A 23,349-nucleotide genomic window follows, 5' to 3' on the forward strand; every position below is an offset into this window, starting at 1 on the left:
GTCGTTATTTAACGACATTGAAATTTATTATTCGTTGTAATTTTTTGAGTTTTTAAATAAATTAGCCGTAATTTGATTAAAAAATTTTTGTTTCCTTTTTTTTGATATCTCTTTCAATGAGACAGGGAATAATTTTAATTAAAAAATTTTTCAATAAATGTCTTTTCGCAAGTACACTCTGATGGGTGATAATATGATCATTACATCTGAACGGTAGTCTCAGTGAATAAACCCTACATATGTTACTCATACATGTAGTGTGCATTTCTTGGTACGAACAAAAAATGAATTAACAATAACAGAATGTCATCTATATTGTGCCCTGACATGAAGAATTTGATTTTCCAATATCCTGTAAAATTTTTTCAAGTTCACAGTGCACAAAAAGTAGTCAAATCAAACCATAAGTAACAGCACGAATGCTGTTAAAAAATTGGAGACAAGTACATTTATGTTTGATGTCACCTGGACAGTAGTCTCAGTGAAACCCTATGTGACACTCATGTAGTTCAAAACACAAATGCACGATGATTTATAAGAAGTTGTTCGATCTGTTCTCTCGAAACTTGCTTCAAATGAGCAATTCATTACTAAAGGTTATAAAAAAAAAACCATTTCAAACGCAATGAATAAAAAAATGAATCTGTTAAATCATGGTAATGCGTGAAAAACGTTTGGTTCAAAGGAACAAAACGTGGTCAAATAAATGCAAAAGTGACGAGTACATCGGATGACGAGTGAAAAAAATTCAAAACATAATGGTATGTAAAAAAAATTACGAAACCAACTGTAAATAATTTCAACAAAACAATTAAGAAAAGCTTTCACAAATCATGAAAAAATATTATATTAAAAAAAATACAAATCTGTAAGTATATTGTAAAGGAAAAAAAAAATTTCAATAGGACGTGAGAAATTCATTCTTACGGGAAGCACCCGGAACTTGAAAAAGTTCAAGTGAATCAAAAAAGTTACCATCTGAGTTATGTGCAGCACTACAATTTATGGCATCAATCGGAGGATAAGTATTTTATTAGTATATAATACATAATTTTTCACAATATGAAATTGTTCTGAGAAACGTTCAAATCCAAAAAAAAATCGCATCGAAGGTAAAAGTCATTTGTTACTCTGTGGTGGCAGAGACTTACTTAGAAGAAAATCGATTCTTCTCAGACTTTCAGGATCCCCTGGTATTCACAATATTCGACGTCAATTTCGTATCGGTACAAATTATGTTTAAATATGTGCTAAAAGTACTTGTCCGGCCCATCACTTTTCATACAAATTGCTCATTCAAATAAAAATCAAACTAGACGTTAATTTCTGCGTTATTTTTATGGAACTAGCATTAACGCTGGCGTTACACGCCCACTTGAATTTGGACATCATTCCACATATGCTCGGCGGCAACTATCTCTTCGCAACAATTCATGGCATCGAGTAAACAAAACCATTGCAACGGATAGAGGCTTTACATTCCGATATATCGAAAATTTTTTTTTAAGAAAGGGTATATAGTAATACACTAGGGAATCACTTTTCATCGAATTTCAAGAAATGCCCGTGTCGCACTCATTTTTTAATGTTGATTTCAACAAAGTGCAATTGTGTACGTGACCATAAAAAAACGAAATTGTACAGACGAATCTGCTCGAAAATGTATTGAATTGCCATTTATTATCAGCTGAATATCTTCAGTAATAGAATAGATTAGTTGCTATAACGAATAAAATTCGTTTGAAGAAGAAAATGTGTAGTAAAAATTGCCGTCATTTCAATATAAACTGGGGAGTTAATTTGGAGGCTGGACAATGCTTATCGTGCGAAGGATACTTTTTCATAAATACACAATAATATCTCTTGGATATTACAGAATAATTTGTTTGCATTTTTTAATAATGAATGCAATTAAGTTAAAATCTCTTGGAGGTAATTTTTTTAATTCCCTCTGTTTCCCTCTGTACGCATAAATGTGATCCATCAGATTTAGAAGAGCCCTGATTTTTATTTGAATGAGCAATTTGAATGAAAAGTGTTGGGCCGGACAAGTACTTTTAGCACATATTTAAACATAATTTGTACCGATACGAAATTGACGTCGAATATTGTGAATACCAGGGGATCCTGAAAGTCTGAGAAGAATCGATTTTCTTCTAAGTAAGTCTCTGCCACCATAGAGTAACAAATGACTTTTACCTTAGATGCGATTTTTTTTTGGATTTGAACGTTTCTCAGAACAATTTCATATTGTGAAAAATTATGTATTATATACTAATAAAATACTTATCCTCCGATTGATGCCATAAATTGTAGTGCTGCACATAACTCAGATAGTAACTTTTTTGATTCACTTGAACTTTTTCAAGTTCCGGGTGCTTCCCGTAAGAATGAATTTCTCACGTCCTATTAAAATTTTTTTTTTCCTTTACAATATACTTACAGATTTGTATTTTTTTTAATATAATATTTTTTCATGATTTGTGAAAGCTTTTCTTAATTGTTTTGTTGAAATTATTTACAGTTGGTTTCGTAATTTTTTTTACATACCATTATGTTTTGAATTTTTTTCACTCGTCATCCGATGTACTCGTCACTTTTGCATTTATTTGACCACGTTTTGTTCTTTTGAACCGAACGTTTTTCACGCATTACCATGATTTAACAGATTCATTTTTTTATTCATTGCGTTTGAAATGGTTTTTTTTTTATAACCTTTAGTAATGAATTGCTCATTTGAAGCAAGTTTCGAGAGAACAGATCGAACAACTTCTTATAAATCATCGTGCATTTGTGTTTTGAACTACATGAGTGTCACATAGGGTTTCACTGAGACTACTGTCCAGGTGACATCAAACATAAATGTACTTGTCTCCAATTTTTTAACAGCATTCGTGCTACCCGTGTCCCCACCATAAAATTATCTAACGCCGAATTTTCGGTTTTCGGATCGGTTCCGCGCATCTTTTCGTAACGGGGCTCGCGATTGGCTCGTTGCCATGATTCGCGCTCTACTGTTGGTCAAGCGGGCTAACATCTGATGCGGGGTCTACCGCTTTTTATGATTTTCAGCTTATTGCGACTCTCAACAACAAAAACTTCAATTTGATCAGTTATTATTTATTCTCTTCTTTAATTTGGCATTGTTACTTCATTTAATATGATTCGAATAAGTACAATCGCTAAAAGTCACGTACGCGTCCTATAGCCCATTAACGCTTTGCTCGCGCATGCATCGCAGTTGATTATTACATTTTTCATTTGTGATTAGATTCTGTATTATCAATTTGACTCATGATCATTTTTCTTCGATTCATTATAATTTTCCGCTTCATTTGAGCCTAGTTACAATATTTTAAGAAATCGTGTTGAATTTTAATTAACAAAAGAGAAAAATATGATAGTTCGAGTTTTTAATACGCGGCGCCGCTAGTGTCACGCTCCGCCGCTTGTATTGGGCCTTTGTATTGCCCTCCAGTATGGCCGCCACCGGCCAGCAGTGACGCGTTTCACCGGTCGTTGTACGCGTTCGGTCAAAACATCGCGCCGCGTCGCGATATTCAAATTGAAGATTTTTTCGATCAATTTTTTGCCCATTCGCTCCCACACAGAACTGGGTCTGCGGAGAAAACATGTAGTGTTATTCCGAGATCCCGTTATATTAAGCACCTCGAAATGAAAAGAAGATCGACATAATGAATTTGAAAAAAAAACATGAATGACGATTTCAATATCATGAATGAAATTCCTGATTTCTTCATTTTTCCGAAACTCATGTTTTGAACTTCCTGGAAGATACCTGGTACCACCGGTAAAAACAGAAATACGAAAAGTTCTAGCCCGCAAAGAAAAATAGTGAAAATGGACATATAAGTTTGGACTTTTCCCATTACTTTGGAATGTCATAAAAGCCAATTTATAGCATGAAAACATATCCACAGCATTCTTCAATAATAAAAGCATCATAAGATGCAGCTCGTGCGATTGTCATGTGAAACCAATCAATAAAGTAGAAAACTGATGGAGCGGCTAGTCAAAACATATATAAGACGAATTTACTTGCTGCTGTGTTTTGCTCATTAGGTACAGGCGTTTCTGTTCGAAATGTTGAATTGCTACGTATCAGGGGGTTTTGGTGTATGGGAAAGTTTACATAATGGAGCACTCCGCACAGATTAGAGCTGCTACAGTTGAAGAGTTTCAGCGGTGACTTCCTGCATAGAGGCGATGAGCACGGTACATGTGTACCTGAGCTAGGCGGGAAAAAGTGGGGATACTCGAGCGGCGGGGAAGTGTCAATTTGCTCCACATATCGAGTTGAGCTAGGTGCAGTTGACACAGTTGGGCACTTTGCACAGGGTACAGTTGCTACACTTGGAGAGTTTCGACGATGGCGTACAGAGCGGAGAAGTAACGACGGCGGCAAGATGTCCCCGTGCGCATTTGTGCCCGGCGGTGGGATGTGGAGATACGCGAGAGGCGGGGAAGTGTCGATTTGCTCCACGCATTGAGTTGAGCTAGGTGCTGTTGAAACGGTTGGGATCGTCCATTGGCCGATACGGGAGTCCAGGGGCCAGGAGGGAGCGCCTTTATCGAGGCCCCTCCGAAAGGAAAGAAGAAGAAGCAGAAGAAGACACGGTTGGGCATTTTGCACAGGATACAGTTGCTACGCTTGGAGAGTTAAACAATAGCGAGTTGCGCAGCACAGTTGATACAGTAGAGAGTAGCTCTGGGTCGAGCTGACACCCTATCCGCAACGTAATCCAAAGGGCACTTACACTTTTGACTCACGACACCGGTTATCGATCGTAGACTGCCGATCCCTTGCCTCGTTCGTAGGCAAGAGCTCCCAAATTCGCGCTATCGATCGATGTGGTCAATAAGGTTTTCATTTGTCGCCCTCGAGTACAGGGTTCCTCCACATTTATGATTGTTTCTAGATCGCCTTCCTCTAGGGCCATCTGGCGTTCGTCTCCGAAAAAAGGGGAGACCTCCTTCATGAACTCAAGCGTTCCCAAGTCCACGGTGGGCCTACACTTAAACCACCAGGAAATTCAGCACCTGTGACTCGGAAACAACCCGAACCCCATTAGACGAGGCGCCGGATTAACTCGAACCGCGTTTCCTAAAATACAATGGTGGGGTTGCAATTCTTAATTGCTACAGTAGGTTTAGCGGGCGGCCACTGACAATGGGCCTTTTTCCAGCGTTAGTCCTTGCCACCCACTCTACAGATTTCGATGAACAAATCTGGATTAAGAACCCGCACTCGAGCACGCGATTTAACCCAAAATAGATATTTTGCCGATACGTGCTGAGACACCGTTGCGCTTTCCCTCACGAGAGATAATATTCGCGGGGTGAAATGGGCCAAAGTGAAGCAAAAATAAACGTTAATGCATGATAAAATTAATGGATTGGCTCGATCTCTCTCAATCTCTTCCCCCCGCGATATGCTTCAGACCACATTAGCATATTATCGCGGGCGACGTTATGAAATTACGCTGTGTGCTGAAAAAAAATAAAAGAGATAAGGCGAACAAAAGGAATACTTAAACTATATCCTATACTCTAGTTGAGTCTTCGATTGGTTCAGTCCCTGTGAATCGGCGTGCATCGGTCAAATCGGACTGTAAATCTGGTCCACTGGTTGACACGTATTCGTATGAGTGGCGTGGCTCTAAATGTCACGTCACAAGTTTCAACTCATTAGCTTTTTGATAGAGGTGCGGGCATCGAAAAAATGGATAGAGTGGAATTTTTCAATATGTCTTTTAGTTTTAGACATATAAGCATTTAAACGTTTATAAACTTTTGATACACGCTAGTTTGGTTTGAGAGCGTGCTCAACAAGAGCGACCCACGTTAAGTTTTGTTGGCCCTGAGAAGGGCCGTTGGTTTGCTCGATTCGGCGAGATGATTGAAATGAGCTGGATCTTGGACTGCCGTGGCGTGGCGTTCCTCTCCTTTAGCCGCCGGACGATGGCCGAAGGTGACGCAGGTGTCGGCCTAAGGACGCTCGTTCGTTTCTTTGGCGAAACACCGATTATTTGCCGAGTCTTATTGGCAGTGGCGGCTAGCGGTTTTGGCCGAGTGACAACCCTCGTCGTTGCTTTTATCACATCCGGGTGGGGGACAGCTGTCGCTGGTTTCCGCGCGGTGGGCCAGAGAGTTCGTGGCCATGTGCCGGCCTGTTGCTGGTCTCCACGGGAGGTTGGATGGTCTTGGGGCGCGGAGCTCCGGCGTCGACTCAAGGCGATGGAGATGGCGGAAAAGCCTGGCTTGGCTTCTTAGCTGCAGCTCGTATCTTGCGCTGGAGCTCTACCCGCTCTTCGCGTCGACGGTCGAGGCGGCGGAGGTAGGACGCAGTTTTTCTGCGAGGCATTTGTTAGTCCAGAGAAGGTCCGTTGCGTACCGCTGCTGAAGTGGAAATGAGCCGTCCATCGTGGCTGGTTCAGGTCTTGACTCCGACTGACAGTGAAGGTGGGGGGAAAGGCGTCGGTTCGGGCGGCCCGGTGATTGGTGCGCTGATGTCAAGCGGCTCGGTGGTTGGTGCGCTGGTGCCGAGCGACTCGGTGATTGGTGCGCTGGTGCTGGTGCTGAGCGAGGGATAGCGGCCACCGCACTGAGTAGAAGCCACGTGGTATTATTGCGAGATAGTTCGGTTTAGAGTGGGCTTGCGTGTCAGGCCCTGGAGAACGGTCGGGCTTCTCAGCTTCCAGACCCGCCTCCTGTGCTGATCCGAGAGCCCTAGGAAAAGGAGGGAGAAGGGATAAACGGTGAAGTGCAGACGGAGTGGTGATTATGAGGCGAGAGGTGCCTATATTATATGAACGGTCACTGCACCGAGTGGTGGCCGTAGGAAGTTAAGCGCGTAAAGGCGAGAAGCGCCTGAACTAGGAGAGCGGTCACCGCACCCAGTGGTGGTCGCACGGAGTTAAGGGCGTGAAGGCGAGAAGCGGCTATGCTAAGAGCGCGGTCACCGCACCAAGTAGTGAGCGTAGGGAGTGCGCCCACAAAACGGAAAGTTCAAACTAAAGATTTGACTGGTGTACCGAGACCGGGAACTGCGGGTGGGCTTTGCAGCTACCGGACCCGTGATTCCTGCGCTGGCTCGATGACACGCTTGATTTTTAGGCAGTAATTGCAGCTACGATTCGAGGAGCCCTGAAAAGGACTGGGGTTTTGGAGGCCTCTCGTGGCCGAATCCTCGAAGCTGGATAACTGGGCTGGATTCTCGCAACTGGATGGCTGAACTGGATTCCCGGCTGGATTCTTGCCACGCGTTGGAGGGTTGAGAAATAAAGCCGCTTGAAGTCCCAGAGAAGTTTAAAGTTTTTATTTCCAGGGAAACCGGTGAGGTACAGCAGTGGGAGGTTGATTCCAACTAAACCGGTGACATACAAGGCTGGGTCTCTGGAGGCACCTTCGCGGCGCTCGCTCCGTGATCGAATGCTCTGTAGCTCTGCGGGAGCCCGGTACTTATACAATAATCGGCCTCACCCGGATTGGCTGAGGGACGTAGGGTGGGGAGCGCGAAGCGACGTTACGCGTAGTCCGACTAACAAGGAAAGGTACTTTAGTGTCCGCCTCTGATTTTGATAATTTTTTACTATGTTATAGTCCATCCAAAAATAAGAGACACGTATTTTTTTTTATCGGCCGAAAGTTATTTTTAAGGGGTGAAATCAACCCTCAAAGTTCGGCATGTTTTGCGTCTGGTAGAGTGTTTCATATAGAAGCACTCAACCGATCGAAACGAAACCAATTGCAAAATGTTCGGCTTGTCAAATAACCCATATGACATGTCCAACTTCTTATGCACCCTTACGGCAAAGGGGTGAACCACCCCCGAATATTCAGAATTTTTTCGTTTAACAAAAATTTACTATCCGATTTTAATAAAACAAACGCCATTTTGCAGAGCAAAAAAAATAAAATCGACGTCTTTTCGGGTTTTCCTCAGATCAAAAAAATTAAGGGGGTAAAACACCCTTAAAATGTCAAATTTTGTTTTGAGCACTGGCCCCTTCTAATTTTAGTATTCTTTTCATAGAATATAGCTTATCAAAAAATAAGAAACACGTATTCTTTTTTATCGGCCGAAAGTTATTTTTAAGGGGTGAAATCAACCCCCAAAGTTGGGTATGTTTGGCATCTGGTAGAGTGTTTCATATGGAAGCACTCAACCGATCGAAACAAAACCCATTGCAAAATGTTCTGCATGTCAAATAACCTATATGACATGTCCAACTTCTTATGCACCCTTACTGCAAAGGGGTGAACCACCCCCGAATATTCAGAATTTTTTCGTATAATAAAAACTTACAATCCGATTTTAATAAAAAAAAATGCCATTTTGCAGAGCAAAAAAAATAAAATGGCCGTGTTTTTTGGTTTTCCTCGGATCAAAAAAATTAAGGGGGTAAACCAGTCCTAAAATCTTGAATTTCACTTTGCGCATCGAAATGTTGACATTCAATTCATATGGTTCCTTTATCATTGCGTATCGACTTATATGTTGAATAATATTTATTTCACATATTCATTGGCTGACATCATAATCGTATAGAGAATCGAATACTTTGACATGCGTTACGTGAGAAGTGTTAGTTTTCGTTCTACAGGTTCTACTATGACATCTTTAAACGGTTCTTGAAAATCTAATGTCGTATCTTCCACGATTTCTAACCGATTGAACTCTGCCATAGAAGCCTTCAGAATTCTCTCGAAACTTTCTTTCAATTCCACTTCATTATTGTTAACAGGACTGTCAGGAATGTTCATTACTTCAAATGTAAGAAGCAACAGTCTTATTACGTTCATTGGGTTGATAGACATGTTCATGACAATACGTTATTCACAATAGCGGACACGATAGTGACAGATAAACAATCAAACAGCAACTAAACTTCTCTAGTAATATAAGTAATATACGTCAGTTTTAGCTTCTTCATCTTGAGTGGGTGGCTTAATCTGACATCATCACAAAAACAGATTTTTTTATTTTTTCGGATATCTCTCAAGCATTAGGCTGAGCGAGCTGGCTTTTTTAAGAATACATGACTACGAGAAAGAAAGTTTCGAGAGAATTCTGAAGGCTTCTATGGCAGAGTTCAATCGGTTAGAAATCGTGGAAGATACGACATTAGATTTTCAAGAACCGTTTAAAGATGTCATAGTAGAACCTGTAGAACGAAAACTAACACTTCTCACGTAACGCATGTCAAAGTATTCGATTCTCTATACGATTATGATGTCAGCCAATGAATATGTGAAATAAATATTATTCAACATATAAATCGATACGCAATGATAAAGGAACCATATGAATTGAATGTCAACATTTCGATGCGCAAAGTGAAATTCAAGATTTTAGGACTGGTTTACCCCCTTAATTTTTTTGATCCGAGGAAAACCAAAAAACACGGCCATTTTATTTTTTTTGCTCTGCAAAATGGCATTTTTTTTTATTAAAATCGGATTGTAAGTTTTTATTATACGAAAAAATTCTGAATATTCGGGGGTGGTTCACCCCTTTGCAGTAAGGGTGCATAAGAAGTTGGACATGTCATATAGGTTATTTGACATGCAGAACATTTTGCAATGGGTTTTGTTTCGATCGGTTGAGTGCTTCCATATGAAACACTCTACCAGATGCCAAACATACCCAACTTTGGGGGTTGATTTCACCCCTTAAAAATAACTTTCGGCCGATAAAAAAGAATACGTGTTTCTTATTTTTTGATAAGCTATATTCTATGAAAAGAATACTAAAATTAGAAGGGGCCAGTGCTCAAAACAAAATTTGACATTTTAAGGGTGTTTTACCCCCTTAATTTTTTTGATCTGAGGAAAACCCGAAAAGACGTCGATTTTATTTTTTTTTGCTCTGCAAAATGGCGTTTGTTTTATTAAAATCGGATAGTAAGTTTTTGTTAAACGAAAAAATTCTGAATATTCGGGGGTGGTTCACCCCTTTGCCGTAAGGGTGCATAAGAAGTTGGACATGTCATATGGGTTATTTGACAAGCCGAACATTTTGCAATTGGTTTCGTTTCGATCGGTTGAGTGCTTCTATATGAAACACTCTACCAGACGCAAAACATGCCGAACTTTGAGGGTTGATTTCACCCCTTAAAAATAACTTTCGGCCGATAAAAAAAAATACGTGTCTCTTATTTTTGGATGGACTATAAGATAGAAAAAAATTATCAAAATCGGAGGCGGACACTAAAGTACCTTTCCTTGTAAGTGCCGTGCGGTGGGGGAATCACGGTGAGCCGTGCGGCTCGGGGATTATTGCGCTGATCATTACGAGGCCCTGATTGGCGCGCTGGTGCCTACGAAGCCCTGATTGGCGCGCTGGTTCTTATGAGCTAGTGTACTACATGTAATGCTAATATTTTACTTATTTCCATATTAATTGGAGGGGTTTTAGGGTTTTAGTTCGTCGTATTATTGTAAAAAAAAAAATAGAATGTTTACCGGTCAGAAGACGCGGATATAAAATATACGTGTAACACTTTGTACAATCTAGGCTTTTGTATAATCATAACTTTCAAAAGGCATCAGATGATCATTTTAATATTGGGTTAGATTTTACTTTAAAAATTGTACACTATCGTTGTCATTGCTGTATTGCCGAGTGTTGAATTCCATAATTTTATCAAGGGATTCTTACTATGCTTCGCTTTTCGGATGGAGATCTGTGATATAGGTTGCGGGTCTATGACAAACAGCGGCTTATATAAATATTTCGCTGTTGACTACAGTATTTTGCAATTCCTTATTAGGAATGTTGAGAAAAAAATCGTGTTTTGTGAGAAATTTACGCAGTGGATGGTCGATCCTTCAAGTTACATCTCAGTAAAATTTCAAGTCGAATTAAAGTTTATTAACAAAATCATAAAATCGGTAAGTTGCGTACTTCCGAGAAATCCAAAATCATTGGTATATTTCTTGGAAAATATTTGAAAATATGGAAAGTAGTGTCGAAAATCGCTCCAAACAGGCAAAGTCGGTTACTGCTTGTGCACAAAAATGTACACTGCGGTGCCAGCAAGTTAGTTTTTTGAGATTATGTACTTTTCTGAATCAGCCGGCAACGAGCTAGACTTGAACCTGCGTTATCGAGCACTGGCGACAGTGAGACCCCGACGTTGCCACGGTCACTCATGATTAAAAATAATTTTGATCGTATCAACCAAAAAATTTATAGGAATAGGAAGATCTCTCCCACTCCGATTCATCCCAATCTTCCTTCCAATCAACACCTTGAGGAAGTCGAGGAGGTACAGTTATTTTATTTAAGAGTTCTTTTCTAAACTGTATGATTTTTCAATCAGGCTGCTTTACAGTTTGGCTATGTAAAACTGTGACGATGTGAGTGGTGTATATACTGCTCTTCTGTTTATTTCTACGTCGTTTGAACTGTCTGATAAAGTCTGCTTGTATGAAAAAATCCGAATTGATAAAAATTGTGTGAAATTATTTTCGTGGAAGAGGTAACGCATAACAATGACTATATTCATTCCACGCGTAAAGTAGATGAATTTTGAAAAAAAAGAAAGTCTAACTGGAGCTCACTCAGCAACAGTACCGCTGATAATCCTAACCATGAAAGTGTGCGAAAAAAACGTCTCAAACGCAAATAGTTAAAACCCTTAGTTTAGATTTCTCGCCACGTAGTTCATACTTAGATGAAGTTGGGTGATGTATTTGTTGCAGAAAGCATTTCGACAGTACGAAAGTGCTATGGGCTCAGCTGCAGCGACAGACGATCGGCTCTGTCAAATGGAAGCCATGGATGGAGCTGCCAGATGTCTTGAGTCGCTAAGGCTACAGCACAAGATATGTAATTGTCGACCCCTAGAATTCAATACACGCCTTCTCGAGGTCGCTAATTCTATGGGAGCTAAGGTGAGATAACATTATTTGATAAATCGTCTGCTTGAAAAGCCTTATAACCTAAGCGTAGACTTGATGTTAACCGACTGAATTGCAAATGGGTTTTATATCTATCGTTCCGATGGTAATATTTCCCACCAAAACCGTCAGAAAAAAAGAAGAAAGTTCCGAAAAGCCCATATGCGCGATTGGCTTGAAATTTGATACCCTTATGTTTTTGGCCATTCTGAACATGAATCTGATAATTAAATATGTGTTAAAAGTACTTTTAACACATATTTAAAGATAATTTGTACCGATCGAAAATCAAGGTCAAATATTGTGAATAATACCAGGGAATCTTGAAAGTCTGAGAAAAATCGATTTTTTTCCAAGTCTCTGCCACCATAGAGTAACAAACTACTATACCTTTGATATGTTTTTTTTTTTATTTCGTGCTCCTTGAAACAATTTCATAATGTTCAAACTCGAATTGACTACTAAAATGGTTGTCCTCCGATTGCTATCATAGATTTAATGCTACACATAACTCAAATGGGAACTTTTTTGATTCATAAGAATTTTCTCAAGTTCTGATTGTACTCGTAGGAATGAATATTCTAAATTAGCATTAAATACTTGGCCTCGGATTGATATCATAAGTTTTAATGCTGAACGTAACTTGGATGGAAATTTTTTTCAATTAATTTTTTTTTTATTTTCATTTTGATTTTTCGTTTTTTTTTGCTTACTTTTTATTAGAATGACACTTCAAATAATAATTACAGATTTGGATTTTTTTTAAATGTAATGTTGTTTCATGATTTGTGAAATTTTTTTCGAGGTTTGGTGTGGAAATTATTTACAGTTGGTTAAATAATTTTTTTTACGCAATTTTTTTCACATTTTTCGTGATACGACCAGGAAACGAGGGACCATCAATGTACTTGTCCCAACCTTTTTTCCCCTAGGGGAATTTTTTAGATTTTATATCACGTCTTTTTTCTCAAAAGTTCTGCAATCTTGTTTTTCGGGTTAAAAGCTGAGCTAACCATGCACAATCACGCTGAGTTCAAAAAATAAATCTGTATACTCTACAATCAGAAATTTTAAAATTTGATTCAAGCAAAAAATGTTCATATACGAGACAAAAGTACTCGTCACATCGATATATTCTTGTACCTTCTTACCTGTTTGTTTTGCAAAATTAAGAAAAAAAATTGGCTATTAGTACGCAAGAAAAAGTCGTAAAAGTAAAAAATTCTCTTTTAGCTCACGTGCTCTGATTTTCTACTACTTCTTCATGCTGATTGTGGTAACGTGATTCATGAGGTTTCCAACTATGATCATCAATTGCACATTTTGTACATCAGATTCTCAAAACAGTTTCTGGTCTTGATATAAGTGTAGTTATTCTTTTTCCACCTGGTCTGTCGAGTAATAAATTTTGAAAATTGTTCCAAAAAGTCTTCGGATGCTTTTTTTGCTGATAATATGAAAAGTTGAATCTTCGGAATGCGGTTGGCAAACACAAAAATTGACAACAATACTTAAGAAATGACGTGTATGTTGAATATTCCTATTCTGCAAACTGCAAATGTGGAATTATTAGTGAAAACATTCATTACGATAAGCTTACAGTTGCTCAGTTTTGGATGCGATTAACTATAATGCCTGCCAACATCATGGAAACCTACAGAATTTCTGAATGCTATGTGCGCTATGGCATTTTAATGTAACACCATGACTTTTAACAACTTTTCACTATAATACTATAGATTTAGATCATTGAAATACAGCAAAAATCTGCAAACTATAAAATTTATATACTGTGCCAATCATTTTACTTTTGGACTCTCACTGTAATATAAATATGAAGTGAACAATTCATTACAAAAGTCCTCAGTTGCTCATTTATGGATGGATTTGAAATTGCTGTCTTCCAAACTCATTGCGCAGATACATTGAATCGCAGTAGATACCAGCGAACTTTGAAATTTCTGTGGATGAGTATATGTGCTAGTATCACCCCTATCTTTGATTATGGTAATATGTAATGAAACTTTGTTCAGCAAGTTTTAAAGTGTTTTTTTTTTTCATATTGAAGTTTGTATGACTGCGGTATGGAGCGAATACATTGTGACGTGACATTTTTGCCCCGCCACTCGTACGAATCGTGTCGACCAGTGGACCGGGTTTACGGCCCATTTTGACGCTGTTCGACTCGTCGGGTGTTGGTCGGAACGAGACTCATCGTCACGTAATTATAAGATTTATTTTTAAGAATCGCGTATAGTACCTTTCGAGCGACAATTTACTAAGTCTAATAACCGTTACCTTATACCTCGGTGCAAGGAAGAGAGAGAAATTCTTGATTGTTTAATTTTGAGTTTGATGAAGTTTGACTATTCCGTTTGTTTTTTTGAGAGATTTGGTGTTAACGGCACCACATTGGTCCCAGCGAGCATTAGTTATTTGACGATACTTTCCTGCTGTTCGAGCCGATCTCGCTCGCAAGAATCATCCCTCTCACGCCGTCTTCGAGTACCGAAGAACATTCTCGACCTGCGGGCGGTTGAAAGAGCACGCTGGCATAGGCCATTTATTGAATGCCGCCCGTGTCTTTCCCACCGTAGCAACTCAGAGTTGCACCGCCCGCAATACCGTGAATTCGGGTGTCAAAGTCCGTGTGAACCGGCGCCTCGTCAGGTGGGGTCTGGGGGGGTTTTCTGGAGGCGAGATGCTGTTCTTGCCTGGTGGCTTATCTTGTGGGCCCACCGCGACATCCGGAGTCGTGAGGGAGGCCTCCCCTCGTCCTTTCAGTGCTGCCCGCCGGATCCTCGAGAGGAGAGACACCCGGATCACGGTCATCTAGTCGAGAGGAGTGTTTCGAGTGAGCGGGAGAGGTGAGAGCAGCAGAAGGGTAATTATTGCGATATTGGGTGAAGAAGCGTAACGGGAATTATCATCCGTACACGCTCCCTTGTTTTGAGTTTCCCGCGAAAGCGCGAGCAAAGACTCTGTACTCTAGTTCGCGCCTAGCGCGTGAGCGCCGTTGTGCATGGGCCTAGTGGTGGGGAGAACGCCGAATCTGGAGGACCGCTCGTACGCACTAGCAGTCTTCGTCCGATCACCTCACCGGCGAGTCATCAATACCTCCCGATCATTGAGGTTCCTTTTGTTTTTCGGCGTGCGACGAGCGGGTTCCTCGGTAAGCCCTTTCTCTTTCTCCCGGAATGATTAATGGAGTTGAGCATTTTGAGTTTCGGAATTTAGTTCCGGTTTATTTGGCGTTTCGGGGAACATGTGTGTCGAAGTTTCGAGCGAGATTGCGGCCGATACTTGCCGTGTTCCCAAATTTTATAGTTTTTGCGGCTCAGCTCCACTAATCGATTCGATATTAATTTGGGTCCATTCAGTATAGTTTATTTGCCGTAATCTTGTTGCGCATTAATTAATTAAGTTTGAGTTTTGTAATGTCGAATTTTTGATATCGAATTTTGGTAGTACGCGCTGGAATATTCCACGCAGCTACGTTTCTCTCTCTCCCTGCACGCGTTGAGCCTCTCGCGAGCACGGTCGTTCGCGCGATGTTTTCGCTCTGTCTCTCTCGCACTTATTGTCGCGCGTCGTCTATACGGCGATTTATTCTGTCTTTTGTATTGCGTATTTTTCAGCCGTTCCTTTTGCGTTCGCAGTTATTTTTTTTTCTCTATTTCGTGACGATCGTATTATTTTGTGCCTCTCTATGGCGAATTATCTTACGGCACTCTTCCGTTACCTTTGTAACCGTTTCAAAGATTATCTTGCTATTAGTTTCTGTGATTTATTTTATCGTATAACGCCGCTATCTTCGTATTATTGTACTGATCGTTCGGGAATTTCGGTGTTACCTCGCGCTTAGCCGAAGTCGCTTCACTATTACCTTCGATTACCTTTCGTCGCGAATTATATTAGGGTTACCTAGCGTCAATTACCTTGCCTATGTTGCCTATGACGCTCTCACGAATTATTTTAGGGTTACCTCCCGTGAAAAACGGCACCATTGGCCCAAGCTTGGTGCAGTACCGCGCCAACTATACGCGATGGTTGGACGACCGTTGGCAATATAACTCGGCCAACCGTAGCACCACGGTTGGAGTGATAGCTACGGTCCTACGGTAGGCTAGCGTTTGGGACCAGTATCGGCCCAGCGTTAGTTTGGACAACGGCCCAACGCTGGGCCGGTGTCGGCCCAATGCTAACCCCACATTCACCCAGCGTCATTCCCCAGCGAATGCCTGTTATCGATTATTTAATTAAATAATATTTATTTTCAATCATGCTTATTTTATCACCCTATACAATTATCCGTCATTGTGGAAATTTTAATTAGTTAAAAAAAAAAACAGTTCCTTATATTTTCTTTAGAGTTGAAATTTTTCAGAGGGGATTTGAACTGCCTACCTACAACTTTCCTACCTAATGTCTACCTAGTTTGTCCGAGACGCTAACCACTACACTATCGACTACTTCCTATTTTTGTATCAACATTCTCAAAATAAAATATTGGGCCCATTCTGGTATTGTATCATATGTGTACATATTGAAATCACTTTTTTAATTCTCAACCGATTTAGACCAAATTTGGTACACAACCGTAAAATACCCGGAAACAAATTTTCATGTAATTCGATAACTTATTAGCTCGTACGAGTTTTGATAAGAAAATTGAAAAAAGTTTATCCTTCAGCCGATTAATTAATAAAGTCGAAAAAATTAAATGACTAATCTGTATATTATTAAAAGATACACGGCCCGTCTTGAATCTTTCTGCCTACACTTTACCTCAATACTTGGCGTCAAGACGCTGCCGCGTCTCTAGATTATTATTATTATTGATATTATTGTCGTTATTATTATTGTTATACAAGAAATCTTAATTCATTTGCAATATCAAAAAAATGAAGATAACACAACATATGTCCACTAAATATTATATATACTGAAAAAAAAAATTGCTTCAAAGAGTCGATTATTATTTGGTGAGTGCGAGCAACAAAATATTCATGGATTAATAATAACAAATTGGTTGATGAACAACTAATGGATGACCAGAAGTTGATCATCAATTGCTGCCGTTGCAAGACAGTGCTGGCTGAGCCTAGGCTGATGAGCGGATACCGATTGTATATCTAACAATATAGCAGGTACAGATTTTAAAAAATAAGGCGAGCAGTATTAACCCGAGGTATGGGACAATGATGGCCTCCAACGGTTGGCTGCCAGTCATGAACCGACACCGGCCCAAACGTGGGCGATTGTCGGGTCCCAATGCTCAAATTCTTCATTGGCTATAAGCGTGGGCAAATATGCTGGCCCATGCTCGGGCCCAACGTCGAGTCCCAACGGTTGGCTGCCAGTTATAAACCGACACCGGCCGAGGGTTGGCTGGTTGTCGGGTCCCAATGCCCAAGTTTAGCATTGACTAAACGTGGGCAAACATGCTGGCCCGTACTCGGGCCCAACGCTGAGTCCCAACGGTCGTTTACCCAGTATCGAGCCAAGCATCGGCCATATGGTAAGCATCGGCAATTTTTTCACGGGCTAGCGTCAATTACCTTGCCTATGTTGCCTATGACGCTCTCGCGAATTATTTTAGGGTTACCTAGCGTCAATTACCTTGCCTATGTTGCCTATGACGCTCTCGCGAATTATTTTAGGGTTACCTAGCGTCAATTACCTTGCCTATGTTGCCTATGACGCTCTCGCGAATTATTTAGGGTTACCTAGCGTCAATTACCTTGCCTATGTTGCCTATGACGCTCTCGCGAATTACTTTCGGGTTACCTGGTGTCGATTACCTTTTACCTGAATTTACCTAAGACACCGTTTGTTCTGGCGTTGGTTACCTTTTACCTGTTACCTAAGGCATCTGCTCGTCAGATCGCTGATTATCTTTTACCTACAATGCCAGAGCGTCGGTCGTCGATTACCTACGACACCCGCGAAATTGCGATGCGATTACCTATTAACTGAATTACCTGATGAATTCGAGTAAGCCACGCGCCGAAACCGCGTTTTTCGTCCGATACGTATTGGCCATGCGATTCTAGCGAGCCGTAAATCGAATTTCCTTTTCCACTCTTATTTTATGTAGAATCCAATCTCGCGAGAATTCATCTTTTCTTGTACTTTTGTTTATTTGAATAAATTGTGAATCTTTTCTGAATCTTCTGTCTGTGTCGGTTATTTGCTTTGCGTTGTGAATTGCTACTTTTCCTCAAGGATCCCCCCCTCTACCTTTTGTATCTCAGATGAGCTGAGTAGTCGGACCGTCCTCGGTCATTCGTTCCCCTCGTGTACTCTAAATTCTAGTTTTGCGTTGCGTTACGATCGCGAGAATCGACTAAAATAAAGTCGATTAATTCGACGGTACTTTGTACCTGGCGCCCAGTTCATTCTCGCAGCCGGAGAGTCATACGGGAAGGAGTGGGTGAGCCGAGAAGGGACTGGATCGTACCCTTGCGGGGAAAATCTACGTTACAACCTTCAATCTTTCATATTTTTGTGTCGCAGCATGTGTGCTGCATTGGATGGGGATCAAATGTTCGAATGACTAAAATTTCGAACAGCTAAAATCTCGAGTTTATAAATTTCGAATGATAATATGGAGACAGATAGATTCGACTAGAGCTTTGAATGCCGAAAATAAATAAAGCAGAAACTGCAAGGCTCAAAGCACGTTTACATCGAAAATAGAATGTAACAATCGCCCATAGGACGATGATTAAAATATCGATTTTTCGAAAATTCAACTATCACTCTTTCGACTCATAAATTACTACAGCAGCGATACTGTGAAAATTCACAATTTTGAAAATATAATAACGAAAGACTAAATATTACTGAGGTTGAAATACTGAAACACCAAAAAGTTGAACAGTCAAAATAGCGAAACGTTGGAAAGTCGATCGATCAAAATAAAAAAATGCAGTGGAGCTCCGAATACACGCGTCTCACTCACTCACTTACTCAGACCGGTGACCTCCAATTTTAAACATCGCCATTTTGACTTTCGCCTTTTCGAGATATCGCTATTCTGCATATCTAAGTTTTATAGGTTCGAAAAATTCACTTTCGATTTTTTGCTACTCTATATTCTGGTCTGTCTGTAAAACAATTATTCTCCATTTTGAATTCGAAAATATGAACTTTCAACATTCGGATGGTCTGTTAAAATTGCATTCGAAATGAAAACTATTGAAATATATATTTTCGGGTAAATACGAATTCAAAGAAGGAATTTTTGATTAAACACGCAATCTGCTGAATGGTCGATCAGGAATAAGAATTTCAAATTACTTATTTTACTCCAAACTGAAATCACAACTTGAAAAATTTCGAAATATCGACCGTTCTACAATTCAGTTATTCGACATATTGAACCCCACCCCCAATCATTTCAATTTTTTACTCCAACCGTAACATGTAATCTCAAAAATTCATCACAAACGTCTTCAGCTTTTCTAAATTCCTAAATTTTCCTTTTTCTATTCTATTCTGAGTTTTTAAATTTCTAAATTCATTTTTAAATTCTCCTGAAATTGTTTTTCTCCAAAACCAATGCGCAGGTACCTTAAACGTCTTTGAATTCCATTGGTCTGTTGAATTAAGTACGCTCAGTATTTTTGCTTCATTGAGTTCTCACATGATAAATGTTTCCGGGTGCCTTTTTTCTGCAACTATCAAACTGAAAATAATTGGATCTCAGCAGCCACTTGCAAACTTTGGAAATATATTTCATCGGGGCACGTTTTGGATGACACAAAAATGCAATTCAGAATGCAAAAATAATTCAGAATGCAAAAACGACATTCAAAAATGGCCAATTCTGTTGGATTTGTTGTGTCCTGAATTTGATCTATCTTTCCTCTTTTCCTTTCTTTTTTCTAACGTTATAAGCCGAAAATCATATCTCGGCCCGCAACACGCATTACTCCATGCTGTTGAGTTCCCAATGGACAAAACATATTACAAGACAAGGGGAAAATCACCAAAGTCCAAGAACAGACCTGTGACGAAATATTTTCGGTACAATTTTGATATTTTTATTGTTTTTTTGTTCATCGTTGGCGCAGGTACAACGCCTACACGTTTCCCGTCTTTGAGGTCGAAGGCTGAGGCTCTGGTGTAGCTTCAATCACCTGAATGGGTGGTTGACTCGAATTATTTCTCGGCAAAGGTCTGTGACCGCCATTATTTTGTGGTGGTCCCCGATTTTGACTCGAAGGACTCGAGTTTGGGTTGGCATTTGGGCGGTTCTGCCCGTACTGGCCCCCATTCTGATGACCAAAACCACCATTATACGGCCTTTGATTGGAATTTTGCTGATGGTAACGGTTTTGCTGGTTATTCCAATTGTTATAACCTCCGTTATTACCATGTTGCCAATTGGGATTTCCCCTATTCGAACTGTTTTGATAGCCCCCATTCCAATTATTTTGAGGTGGCATGCGGAAAGGCCGCTGCTCGCTACTTTGATTCTTTTGATTTCGATGCGTTTCCTCTTTCACCACGGTATTTACCGGTCCACTTTGATCCAACTTTTCTAAAAATTCGATTAATTTTTCGAGGGTTTCGAATCCGCGACTTATGATCGTGGCCCTAATCTCCTCGGTAAAATGTTGTGATAATGAAGCCACGATGTCTCTATCACTCGGAGGTGGAATCAAATCTCGAGCAGCTCCGAAAGTTCGGATCGCATACTCGACTCTAGTCAGTTTTTTATCTTTCTCGGGATATGTCCCGAATTCAAGATCTTTCCGAACACGACGTTGGACCTCATGGCTCCAAAATCTATTTATGAATTTTCTTTCGAGCTCTTCGAAATTATCGACCTGATCTTCTACCAAAACCCACCATTCTTTAGCTGATTTTTCTAGACTTTGACCGAGCAAATACTTCATTTCTCCGAGCGTCGGGTCTGTCACCTCGCAATATTGCCTAAATTCTTTCATGAATTTAATTGGACGTTTGTTGCTCGATCCGTCAAAAGTGGGAGGTTTTATTTTAATTTTTTTTAAATGTGAGGAGGTTTCATTTCGACACGTTCGCCTTTCTTGGTCGTAATTTTCATTATCAAATTCTTCATTCTCTGTTTCTTCACTGGGCCTTGGAATGATCCTCGTGCTCTCAGTGTTAGGACTGTGAATCTTACCGGAGTTTTCTAAAGTTTCAAACCGTTTCTTTATTGCGTTTACGTCCAATTGAATCTGGGCAACATTGACTTCCACGACCGCGCTCTTTGATTCGTTTTCTTCTACTATTCTGGAGAGACCGTTTAATTGTTTTTTGATAGGGTCGTATATTTTGTGTACGTCAGATGCGATCTTTGCTTGCATGGTTGTCAGTCGTTCCGCGAATTCTGCTCTTAATTCGTGAGTGGCTCGGTTGTTCCTTGCTATTTCGTTCGCCATGCATTGAACTTGCCCTTTCATTTCTTGCATTGATTCGACTAAGCTGACTAACAGTTGATTGTTCACGTCTCCGAATTCGATTCTACCGCGATCTGATTTAGGAGTGCCGAACTCTTCTAATCTATTTTCCTCTTTTTGATTGATTGCTAAATCATCCCCAAAATTTGCTCTACTTTCATTAAAAATATTTCCCGCACCTGGAGGAGGAATCGTGAAATCATTGGTTTGTAGTTCAGGATCTGGATTTTGAAATCCGGAATCCGCAGTCGCGTCATCCGTTTGAGTTTTATTTTCTGCGATTTTTAAACCTCGAATAACTTTCATGAAAACGAAATCTAAGTGTTACTACCCTTGCTTTCCTTTAGCAATGCCTGCCCCACGTTGGGCGCCAAAGTTGTAACGGTACTATTTTGTGTCAGAACACCCCGTTACGCGTAGATTCGAGCTTCTTATCAAATAAAGGAGCAGGCATGAAAGAAAAACAAAGGTGAGAGGAAAGATCTGTGAAAAATCAAAGAGTTTATTTAAAATTGATTTCTTTTTTGTTGTGTGAGTCGTTTACAAAGAAGAATTTTGGTTCGAGCCAAAGAATGTCTCCTTATTGCTTTTGGTATTTTTCGCACGCAAATGACTTAATCTCGCATTTAAAGAATAGTAAGAGCAAATTTCTCAAAATAAGGTAAATTTCTCAATTGAAGAATTAAATTTCGCAATTAAATTTCGCAAATCGGGACTTAACTTTCACCAATAACGGGTTAAATTTTACAAATAAATCTCGCAGACACTAAATTTGGTTTTGCAATGAAGCAATTAAATTTCGCAAATTAAAGAATTAATTTCACAAATTAAAGAATTTCACAAATTAAAGAATTAACTTCACAAAGTAATTTCGCAAATTAAAGAATTAATTTCACAAATTAAAGAATCAACTTTCGCAAATAAAGTTCGCAATTAAAGACATGATTTTCGCAACTAACGAATTTTGGCTACGCAATTAACTTTCCCAAATAAAGAATTAACTTTCGCAAATAATTAAATTTCGCAAATGGAGAATTGAATTCCGCAATTAAATTAAAGAATTGAATTTCGCAATTAAATTAAAGAATTGACTTTCGCAATTAAATTTGAATTTTGCAATTAAATTATTAAATTTTCGCAATTAAATTTGAATTTCGCGCGCCGTTTAGAATTTTATGATTTCATACAAAAGTCGAGTAGATTTGAATTGTTTGCCTTTAACGTTGGCACCTATCAACCGGAATTCAATCCACCCAGGAATCTTAAGGCAGAACGAACCCGAACTGCCCCCGCCCTCCTGGCATGAAGGGAAGGATTCCCCCAAGAATCTTGTGACCGAACGGAGCCGAACGGTCACCGCCCTCTTGGCAGGAAAAGGATGGGTGATCTGGCAGAAATCTTGGTCCAGAACGAAATCGAACTGTCCCCGCCCTTCTGGTCAGATCGGTGCCCCAGAGTGGAAATCTTGAACCCAAACGGAGCCGAATGGGGCCTGCCCTTCCAAACTGAGTCGGTGGTAGTCTACGTTTTGCAAAGCGGATTCTGAGTTACGAAGTCAGAATCGGCTGGAAAAAATTGCGTGTGCGGATCTGAGTTGCTCAGTCTCAGATCGGCGTGCGTAAGCGAGTCAAGCGTGACGAGGGCAAGACTGACTCTCGAGACTCGCTCTCGATGCCTTTTTATACTCGCGTGGTACAATAATAATGAAATTGGCGGAATGCGCCAATTCTCCTGATTCGCTGTCTGATTTAATCTCGAACTCTTTGTTTGCTCTAAAATTCCTGGTTGGCCAATTTTATTCTCGGTGTGCTTTGTTATTGGTCGCTTAATTTCGACCAATGGTAAAATTTTGTTTTAATGAACTGCGCTTGTGCGACAATTCACAATCGCCAATGGAAACTTCACGATTTTCCCATTGGTTATTTGAGAAATTTGCCTATTGGCTGAATTTTTTGATTGGCTTTTACGAGCCTGGTCGCAGTGA

At 40.0% G+C, this 23,349-nt stretch overlaps 1 protein-coding gene across 4 annotated transcripts in view; it reads left to right on the plus strand.

Moving 5' to 3' along the window:
* Positions 1 to 23,349, plus strand: part of LOC122417385 (43 kDa receptor-associated protein of the synapse homolog) — a 429,136-nt gene that overhangs the window by 340,990 nt on the left and 64,797 nt on the right. For all 4 annotated transcript variants that reach the window (XM_043430858.1, XM_043430859.1, XM_043430860.1 and 1 more), the window contains one exon: positions 11,731 to 11,922. In XM_043430858.1, the coding sequence (XP_043286793.1) occupies positions 11,731 to 11,922 (192 nt within the window). The remainder of the gene's footprint in view (positions 1 to 11,730; positions 11,923 to 23,349) is intronic.

This window comes from Venturia canescens, chromosome 10 (assembly GCF_019457755.1).
Source record: "Venturia canescens isolate UGA chromosome 10, ASM1945775v1, whole genome shotgun sequence".
In the NCBI taxonomy this organism is placed as follows: domain Eukaryota; kingdom Metazoa; phylum Arthropoda; class Insecta; order Hymenoptera; family Ichneumonidae; genus Venturia; species Venturia canescens.